This window comes from Apium graveolens, chromosome 3, assembly GCF_009905375.1.
Source record: "Apium graveolens cultivar Ventura chromosome 3, ASM990537v1, whole genome shotgun sequence".
Taxonomy (NCBI): Eukaryota; Viridiplantae; Streptophyta; class Magnoliopsida; order Apiales; family Apiaceae; genus Apium; species Apium graveolens.
This window is the reverse complement of record NC_133649.1, coordinates 77148006-77158820: the sequence shown is the minus strand read 5'-3', so window position 1 is coordinate 77158820 and position 10815 is coordinate 77148006. Positions and strand designations below refer to the sequence as shown.

Below are 10815 nucleotides of genomic sequence, written 5' to 3'. Positions count from 1 at the left end.
TCGATCGTGGAATATAGTGGTGATTGTGTCTATCCATAAAAAATAATTCATAAGATGAAGAATGTTAGGATTATCTTCGGAATCAATCCATGCTTCAGAGGTGATACTCTTTGTAGTGTTACTTTGGCTATCTTCTAAAGCATTGTTAAGGGCCGGGATGAGATATCCTCGATCATTTTTTCCCTCACCCCTTATTATTTAGCGGTTACAGGACTTAAAATGACAGTTATCACCATAATTAGATTTCAAGATTTGACACTCTAATTCGGTTAACATGGATCTTTATTAAGTGGTCAAATTTGAAATGGTAATGTAAGTTCTAGCATCAAGATTTCAATCAAAAACCGGTAATTTTCAATTCATTTTCCAATTCATGTGTACTAGATTTAAAATGGTTGTTGCGATTGATGTGGTTGAGAATAGTCGAGAAAGTCGTGCATCGTGGCGGCGCCATATTTTGTTAAATCACTTAACTGATATTTATCTTATTTCAGCTTATCAATATTAAGTTTTAATCATTAAAATGGTTCTCTATAATGAATAACGTCCTCGTTAAATATGATTTTTCTCATCGAGACGTTCCCCGCTGAAACCGAAACCCCGACATTAACATGTATCATGGATATTTTATAATAGTAATTTTTACTATACTATTATAAGCATAACACCCTCTTTTTGATAATTGTTGGTCGGTTGTTCGGTACAGTTGTTTGGTACGACAAATAACAAGTGTCAGATTTAAAGTCAGATAGATGGGAACCGTTAGATGCAATATTAATTAATATTATATTAATATTTAAACTGTTCTCATGGATTCAGAGTTCGAACCCCGTCAACAACTTATTATATTTAAACTTTTATATTTTTTATTTTAAGAATTTCTACAGTTTCAGGACTCGAGTCCTGTGAATAACATATTATATTATATTATTTATTTTCACTTAAATCTCATATTATCACAAAATATTTATTATTATAACTTATAATATTTTTTAATTTATTTTCCAATTATTAAAAATATATATCAAAATATAAATAATTTTAAAATAAAAATATTATTAAAAATGATTCAAGGATTAAAAAACAATCCATTCATAAGCTAGTATTTATGAACAATACTTCCGTTACTTGCACAAACTTGGCCCAAGTTGGAATAAAAGGGTGAAACAACACGACTCAATGTCAAATCCAGCCGCGGAGTAAATTTGGAAGACGCGGCTATTCAATTTCCCGCAAAAGTACTCGGTGACCCTTTTTAAATTTATTATAAATTCCTGCAAGTTTCGACTGCTTTCTAATCTATCCCCCCAAAACCCCATTTCAGACAGCCCCCTAAAACTTAAATACAAATCTCTCTCTCTCTCTGACACATCTCTCTCCCTCTCTATCTCTGACACATCTCTCTAGATTCTATCTCATAAAGTCAAGAATGCCAGAATTAGGGACATTGTTAAAACCCTCTTCTTCATCTTCAATTTCAGAAAACCCTTGCCCTGATCAATGCGAATCAAGAACTTCGCCGGTACCTGATTCAAATAAAACTTTAGATACTACTACAATTGATAATTGCAGCGATTGGAAGCACCGCCTCCGATTCCCGATTCAAAGTCCCAAGAAACGGTGTCGTCACAACAAAAAGACTACTACTATCGGAGAAGAGGATAACGCTGTTCTTCCCTTACTAGGTCCACATAAATTGGTAATGTATCATTTTTTCTGTCCTCTATTTGTTTACATCATGTCTGTTTTTGACATTTTATTCTTGTAAATTAAGTTTTTTTTTTATTATTATTGAATAGCAGAGAATTGGTAATGTTTATTTTGGGGTAATTTTGAAGGCCCTTTTGTGTTGCAAGTGTTTGTGTAATTTCTGTTGTAACAAATAGAATAGGAAGAACGGGGATTCATCGATAGCGTAGTGCTAGAAAGGTACTTTTTTCTTTTCTTACTTAAAAAAAGGTCATGGATTTGAAGTATTCTGGACCCTTAAGGGGTAGGATATCTCTTCAACAATCCCACTTGTTTTACCAAACAAAAACCTATTTGCATTTTAATGATTGTAATTAGTAATCATTTCGTGATAGATTACAGAAGATTCGCTCAAGTATGTTTATCAAAAAAAGAACCTAGTAATTCAGCGATAACCTAGTGCTAGAAAGGTATTTCTTTCTTTCTTATGTAGAACGTCACGGGTTTGGACTTTTTAAGGGTATGAGGGCAAGAAATCTGTTTAACAATCCCACTTGTTTTACCAATAAAAGATCTCTTTACAATTTAATGATTCTAATTCGTAATCAGTTTCGTGATAGATTACAGAAGATTCGCTCATTTAATTTTCTCAATTACATTTTTTTCCTAAAAAGAGAACAAGGTACAAGGACTGGCAAGTCTTACTTCCACATCTCTAGATGAGGACGATTGAAGCATATTTTGGTTGAAAGAACTAAGGAACCAGGGAAACTCTATTCAATTTGTAAACAAATGTTGAATTTAGATAACCTTTCTAATGAATCATGCTAGTTTTGTTTTTTTACGTTTACATATGAAGCATAAATTACTTTCTGCTTGAAGCAGACAAACAGTGCCACTTACTATTTGACATCCATTTCAGGTTGTGTGTCGCATTTGCCAGAAATTGGTCCATCCCGGGACAGGGATTTTATGCTCTGCAAGTGGTTGTGAAGCTGTATATCATTTAATTTGTTCAAAGCGAAGACTTGAAGTTTCATCATCACAACAATTTATGTGTCCTCAGCATGTAAGTCATGTAGCTTTCTATTCAATGGTCCTAATAACATTCTATGTTATGACAATATATGTAGTTGTGGACCAACAACTCAACATGGGTAGAGGAGTATGTCATCAATGGACTAAGTATGTGGTGAAATTATTATATATATTTATTTTGTTTAGGTAAAGGTCAATCACTGTAATTTAAATGCATACGCACCCATGCCTTATCGCCTGTACTGAGGTTTGAAACCTTGACCTCCTACACGGTGTTCCCAAATCTAGCAAAGAAAAGTTTAAAAAGTGAGTAAATATCTCTTCTCTCCCAATCTTTCCAAAAAAGGGAAGAATATTTTGGAGACAAATTTACAGAGAGATTCTTCCTAGTTCTTTAGGTTTCTTTTCCTTTTCTTCCAAAAAAATTATTCAGGAACAAGCTGTGGAAATAAATTTCAATACAAGGATTAGTGGATTCAAGAAACTCTTTGGAGCATTTCATCTTTGTAAAGAGTAATGGAATAAAATTCATGAAAAACTTTAGCTCTTATTATAAGTAGTTCTCAAAAGAATTTCTTCTTAATATATTGCTGCTCTTGGTGGAATAAGTTTAATTTTTAAAGCGATATCTTTAGTTGGATTTCCATGTAGCTTCTCTTTGAGTATTAGTATACGCAGTTTTGTATTTGCTGTTCACTGTCTACAATAGTATAAATGACACGTTTTCTTCTATAGGCTTGCTTTTTCTGCAAACGAAAGTTCCAGCTGTTGCGATGTGTAAAGTGCGAGTTAGCGTGGCATGCAAAATGTTCACCATCCTCGGAGCATGTTATGCTTTTACCGGACCAACCTGGGCAAGCCATATGCTGGAAACACCCTACTGATTGGCATCAGGAGAACAAGGTCAATGTCTTATCAGGAATTTCACATACTAAATATCAATGGATCTTTGGAATCTCATCATAATTTGCTTATTTTCTTTAAAATGATATGGCGTATCATCTGTTACTATCTGAGTATGTTCTGAGCACTCACAAGGAATATGCATCTGAATCGTTTTTCTTGTATCATTAAGCTTGAAAGTTCAAATGAATGATTCATGCCATCTGTTTCTTTTCTTATTACGTTTTGTTTCGTTGGTTTGAAAGATAATCCCTATCCTCTTTGTACCTTTTCCTTTTCTTAAAATTTCCACTTGTAAAGTTTTTGATTCTTTGATCTAGGAGAGATACGAGAGTAAATTGTTATGTTAGTTGTGCAGGACTTTTAGAATTGCTTGTTTGTTGTAATTTGTAAAAGGCCTTAAGCATGGAACTACCCCTTTAGAAGTTAAACGTTTACTACTGATCAAACTTTTCCGGTAAAGAATCTTATGTTACCAAGTAAGGGCATATGTCGCATGCTGTAACTATATGGTTGAGGTTCTTGTTTATTTTCACATGCGTTCACCTTCCCTTTTCCCTTCTCTCTTCTCTTATCCTTGGATACTTTATCAGACTGAGCATCTTGGAATTGAATGTGACACTGTATTGATATTAATAGTAATATATTGTCATACACTGTCTGCTACATTATGCGATGAAATTAGTGCATGCAGTTTACAGAAAGAAATCAATTCCATTGGTACAGGGTATTCTATAAGAGAAGCTTAATTTTGCTTTAGTAAATCATTCTTTCTTTTCCAAAAGTTTGACTAAGTTGTTTTTGTTCGAGAGCAGCTTGCAGTGCCAATGAACAGTGTTGAGGTAACTTCCTCTTTTGAAATTACATGAAATGCATTTTCTTCAAAATTTGTATATGTATAATGAATATGCATTACAGAGAAACTGAGAAAGCATTCAAGTTTCTAATGTTGTCTATTAAATTTCAATAGAATCAGGGCTGACCTATATATCCTGTTCTTAGGAACTATTCTGTCGCTTAGCACTACCATATGTTCCAGAAGAGTTTGTTATTGATAAAACTTGGAAAGACGCTATTGTGACAGAAATGGAGCCACCTCCTTATGTTCACATCAAACGCAGTATCCTTGCTTGCCTTATTATACTTATTTTTTCCTGAAAATTTTGTGTTTATTATTTGTATTTATAAATGAGCAGTGGTCCTCAACTGTATTAGATATCTACCTTGTCAAGAATAAAAAATGTGATGCGGGTGATGCTGATACTGGATGTACAACTTGTGTTTCTTCTCATTGCTCCGATAATTGTGCCTGCAGGTACTTCTATTGCACATGTATCTAACAAGGTTTTATGCGGTTCTGTTTTAACTAGAAGTTGTGAGATGTGTCTTGTTTATGACTAGTGTTTAAACATGCTCTGATAGGGGTCAAAGTGTAAGCTGCTCAAAATCCTGTCGTTGCTCGGAGACGTGCACTAACAGACCATTTCGAAAGGAAAAAAAGATTAAAGTTGTAAAGGTAGAGTTTATTTGTTTCTAAACTTCTATGCACCAACTTTTATCTTTTAATAGCTGTTTAAACTTGAATATTTATTATTTTCAGACAAAAAATTGTGGTTGGGGCGTAGAGGCTGCTGAATTTGTGAGTGAAGGTGATTTCATCATCGAGTATGTTGGAGAAGGTAATGTCCTTAAGGTATTATCACTTTAGATTTGTCTGTACATAAGCGATCATAGTAAATATTTTACTCTTAAGACAGTGTACAATCCAGTTTACTTGAGACTTTCAATCGGTCATGTTTTGTTCTTTCCATAGCTTTTTTGTATGATTATGGTTTCATACTCTATTCTGTTTCAGTTATTAGTGATGCTATGTGCGAACAACGGTTGTGGGACATGAAGCACATGGGCACTCAGAACTTTTACCTAGTTGAAGTTGAGAAAGACTTGACAATCGATTCGACTTTCAAGGGGAACTCCTCCAGATTTTTGAACCACAGTTGTAATCCCAACTGTAAACTGGAGAAATGGTCAGTATGCTAATCAGACAAGTGTCTCCTTATTGATGCTGTGTCTTGAGTGTGTTGTTGAATCAGTTAAGAACCCAAAGTGTGGCTTGTTTATAATCCACGGAGAACCAAAAAGTTATATAGTATACCAGCCACCTCAGCCCGCTATGCATATATCTAGGAATAAGACATGTGTGGGAAAGTTATGATCTTGGTTACCATCACAAATACGTTCTTATTTAAATTTTTAAGATGAGATTTAACCAGTAACACAAGTTGCCTTGTAACCTTAAGATTGCGGATATTTATTATCATGGATGCAGAGAGGAGTATGTATATTCTCTTGTTCACCAAAGTATAGTTTTACAATTGAATAATGCTGTACTAATCAAGTCATCCTATAGATTAAGTTGATTGTTGTGACATTGCAAGGCGTGGCTATTTAATAAGTAAATTTCGCATGGAATCCCCCTCTCTGTGGTTTGATGTCATTAACGGTTTTCATGTATTGTCTTTGTTATATATGTTGTACTCTTTAATCATATATGCATTTTTATAACTTGCTGGTATCTTTCCTTCTGTACTCTTTGTGTATGCAAGATAACATTATGTCACTGCACAAGATGCCATGTTGCTAGGCCGGGGTCATTGTGTTACTGTCAGGATGTTTAGATTAATGGGATCTTTTTGCTACTTTCTTTTGGTGAAGGGCGCTTGTCTAAACACACTCTCTCTGGTTGTTTTTGCAGGCAACTGGATGGGGAAACTCGTATTGGTATTTTTGCTGCTAGGTCTATTAAAGCTGGGGAGCCGTTGACATATGATTATAAGTATGACCTTCAAGTGCTTCATTTTTGCATAATTTATGTATACCTTCAAGTGCTTCACTTTTACACAATTACCTACTATCTGAATGGTTATCGATATTCACATTATACTTTGTCAGAAACCTTTATCATGCTGTAATACTATCACTCTAGCTGCCTGCCTGATTTTTATGGTATATGTATTGCAGATTTATTCAATATGGAGCTGAGGTCAATTGTCAATGTGGCGCACCCAATTGTTGTGGCAGTCTTGGCGCACCTAATTCAGGATGATCAAGATCATAACAGCTTATACTGAAGCATATAAGCTGTGGAGCCTGATTTCAATGAGCAGATCGTCATATTCTAATACTTGTTTCTTACTCTTCATGTAGTCCAATATTAGTCCTGTTGTCCAACTATATTTTAAGGTTTTTTAGCGGACTATTATACCAACATAGTTAACCAGTCACATTAATAAATGTAATTAGGTCAAATAAAATTGTTAATCAATGCAATCATGTTTACTGATATTGGAAATCAAAGGTACTAATATACCAATTTGTAATTTATTGGCAATTTAATAAATTGGTCAAATAATCTTGACCGATATCAGTAATATATCATTAATATAAAAACTGACCATTTTTTATAACAATGCGTGTAATTAATAAATAAACCGTTCTTTTAATCTTAAAATTGAAACCAAATTAATGAATAGGAGTAAAATAAGATCTCGTCATTTGATTTATTTTGCACATATTCACAACAAAAGAAATCAAAATTTTAGAATTTTGATGTATTTAATGTAACAAAATTATCATGAAGAGTAAAATTTTAAATATTATTTAACTAAGTCAATAAAACTTGGACTCCATTAACATATATCTATTAATTATATCCTATATATAATTAGTATAAAAGAGTTAAAATGGTACGATTAGATGGTTTGGTTTAATAAGGTCATTTAAGAAATAAAGCTATCTATCCACTTTTTTCCCAGAAACAACTAACTTTGCAACATCCGATGGAAATGCTCTACATTCAACAACACTACACTGTAAAACCGTCAAAAGAATAACGAGAACCAACACTAAGCACAGACTACTCATTGATGCCAATGTTTTTGCCATTTTCGTTTCTCGCTTCTGTATAGTTAATCTAATCCTCTGTGCTATATCTAACAAAATGTACATAAGTTGAAAGTACCTAATGAAACTACTCAGTTATTTTTATATATATAAATATTACATAAATATAAATAAGCTATAGAACCAAATAAACAAATAAAAAACAAATACATAAACAAAAAAACCTAAAAAATATATAAATAAATTACATTAATTTTTTAATACATCAAATATTAACAACAAATAAACATTCAATTAAAAATTAAAATAAAAAACAAAAAAAAATTAAAAAAACCATAATAGGTGTGAAATCACTATAACAAAGTTTTATATTATTTACATACATACGCAGTATTTTAAATAAAAACACAAAGTTATTTCATTTATTCTATTATTCTACTATAATATCTAATAATTTATAACAAACATAGTAGTTAATTAATTAAGAAATTGAACTATAATTATATATTCTTAAATGACATAAAATAATATTAAAAGTTTTATATTCCTAATAAAATAAATATAAGTAACAATTATCAAATCATTTATAATTGAGTTAAAATAGTATCATTTTTTTAAAAATATATTGAAATTGATACGTTTCATTTTAAATATTTTTGAATAGATACTTTTGTATTTTTTTATAGTAGGTAACCCACAACCGTTATCTTATTAAATAAGGAAAATATTTAGATTATATTTAGGTATAAATATTTCATTTTTTTGTTTTGTTTTGTTTTGTAAAAAGGAAAATTACAAATTTTCTTTTAAAAAATTTAGAGTATATGAATCTTATAAAACATAAAAACGAGGAATAAATAATAATAAAAAATCTATTACAATTCAAAATTGAAATACAAATCTAATAAAATATAATTTAAATTATTATATTATAAAATGAGGAACACATTTAGATTGTATTTAAGTATAAATATTATATATATTTTGTTTCATTTTGTAAATAAGAAAATTACGGACTGTCTTTTATAAAATTGGGGTACATGAATTCTATAAAATATAAAAATCAGGAAGAAATATAATAATAATACAAAACTATTACAATTCAAAATTGGAATATAAATCTAATAAAATATATTTAAATGTACTATGACAATTAATTATAAAGTATTTTTTTCAAAATCATTACCATAATAAATTTTTTTATAAAATATTGTTATAAACACGCAAATACATATGCTATATTTAGGTTATCAAAGTCAAATATAAAAATACAATAATAACTAAATATAAAAGTACAAATAGCACATTTTTTGAAAAATATATTATTTACGAAATATGTAAAATTTATTTAGGGAAGGAATTATTATATTAAAATTTTATTAAATAAAAAAAATATTCAAAAAATATATAAAGAAATGATAATCATCCTTGCACCATACAAAGTATAATAAACACAATAAATAACTAATTAAGAAACTTGAACTATAAATATATATTCTTAAATGGTATAAAATAAAAATGAAAATATTATATTATATATATATGTGAATAATACAAGAAATAATTATCATAATAAAAATAAATATAAGTAACAATTAAGAAATTATTTCTTACGGGTAAATGTAATATCATTTTTTAACAAATAAAATGAAATGTGTAATTTTGATTTAAAATATTTTTAAATAGATAATTTTATTTTTATCTTATAAAGAAGAAACATATTTAGATTATATTTAGGTATAAATATTAAATGTGTTTTGGGTTTTTTAAAAAATTTAGAGTACATCAATCCATGAAACATAAAAATGAGGAAGAAATCATGAACTATTATAATTTAAAACACTATGGAGTCTTGTCTATGTGACATGGTTTGCTAGTCTTTGTGTTATTGGTTAAGTTTTTGTGTCTTCTTTCAAAAGATGGATTCAACAGCGGATCTGATCAACGACATCAACAACATATCACTTGAGGATGAAGATGAAGGAGGTTTAGATATCATCACCGGAAATGCAGACGAAACACAAACTGGTTTCGATGCAAAATTGTGTGTGGTAGGCAAGTTTCTAACGGAAGGACGTACAGATTTTCAAGCTTTACAGCAAACGCTAGCAGCATTATGGAAGCCTGGCATGGGTGTCTATATCAAAGAGCTAGAGACAAATTTGTTTCTATTCCAATTTTATCACGAAGTGGACGTTAAAAGGGTTATGGAGGGCTGTCCGTGGTCGTTCAACAGGAGGGCGCTGCTAATGCGTAGACTATCAGAAGGTGAAAACCCTCGCAGTGTACCACTAAACACAATGGACATGTGGATACAAGTTTACGATCTCAAAGTGGGTTTTATGACAGAAAGGTTGATTACAGAAGTTGGAAACAATATTGTTAAGTTTGTAGCCTCATGCCCTACTAATTTTAGTGGAGTATGGAGAGATTACTTTCGAGTAAGAGTTACGATTGATGTTACTAAACCCCTTAAGAGACGTATGAAAATCAAGAAATCTGCAGAGGACTGGTATTGGATCACATTCAAGTATGAGAACGCCCCAACTTTCTGTTTCATCTGTGGCATACTCGGTCACTCAGAGAAGTTTTGCAGTAGATTGTTTCACACTCCAGAAGCAGAGATCGTTAAACTATACGGCTCTTGGATGAGAGCTCCGTTTAGAAACCATGTGAAACCCATAGGTGCAAAATGGCTCAGGAATGGAGCGAGTTATGGTGGCCGGAATTCAGAGTCTCAGTTCCAGGCGAACAGTAGTAATTCTAATCAAGATCCAATAATCACTCCTCCAAACCAGGATGCAGTTATGAAAGGAGATTCCCCGGGGAAGGATAATTTTCAAAATCAACAAATGAGCGGCAAAGGAGGGATAAGGAATGTTTTCAGTGTAGAAGCAATAATCTCGGAACCTAATCACAAGGATAAGCCAATCATTATTGAAAATAAGAAGCGTAGAACAGGGACTGACACTAATCCAACGGGCCTGAATAACTGATGTTTTTTTGGACGTCAATGCTGATGAGGAAATGGGCTTTGAGCAAGAGAGCCCAAGTAACAACCAAATTTCAAAAAACGGACCAGAGGCGAGTATCCACGGGGGTGCTCGCCTAGCCCAATGAGTATTATAAGTTGGAATTGACATGGGCTTGGGACCCCATGGGCTTTGCAATTCCTTAAGGAGATAACACTCCAAAAGCAACCCAATTTCATATTTTTATGTGAAACTCTTTGTAAAAATAAAACAATTGAAAAAGTGCAGGCAGTCTTTAGGTTTCGAGGGA

The 10815-nt window shown here is 31.7% G+C and overlaps 1 protein-coding gene across 3 annotated transcripts; it reads left to right on the top strand.

Annotated features, from left to right (window-relative positions):
- The first annotated feature begins 1180 nt into the window (after positions 1–1180).
- Positions 1181–7012, top strand: LOC141712463 (histone-lysine N-methyltransferase ASHR3-like). 3 transcript variants are annotated; one of them, XM_074515427.1, is made up of 11 exons: positions 1181–1699; positions 2612–2758; positions 3463–3630; positions 4446–4472; positions 4633–4750; positions 4846–4945; positions 5053–5146; positions 5231–5309; positions 5486–5657; positions 6386–6471; positions 6644–7012. In XM_074515427.1, the coding sequence occupies exons 1-11, from the start codon at positions 1430–1432 to the stop codon at positions 6670–6672; spliced, it is 1290 nt and encodes a 429-aa protein (XP_074371528.1). In that variant the 5' UTR covers positions 1181–1429; the 3' UTR covers positions 6673–7012. The 3 variants fall into 3 exon arrangements, with proteins under 3 accessions (XP_074371528.1, XP_074371525.1, XP_074371527.1); XM_074515424.1 differs by having other exon boundaries at positions 1183–1699; positions 6386–6466; positions 6652–7012; XM_074515426.1 differs by lacking the exon at positions 4446–4472 and having other exon boundaries at positions 1183–1699; positions 6386–6466; positions 6652–7012.
- The last annotated feature ends 3803 nt before the right edge of the window (positions 7013–10815 follow it).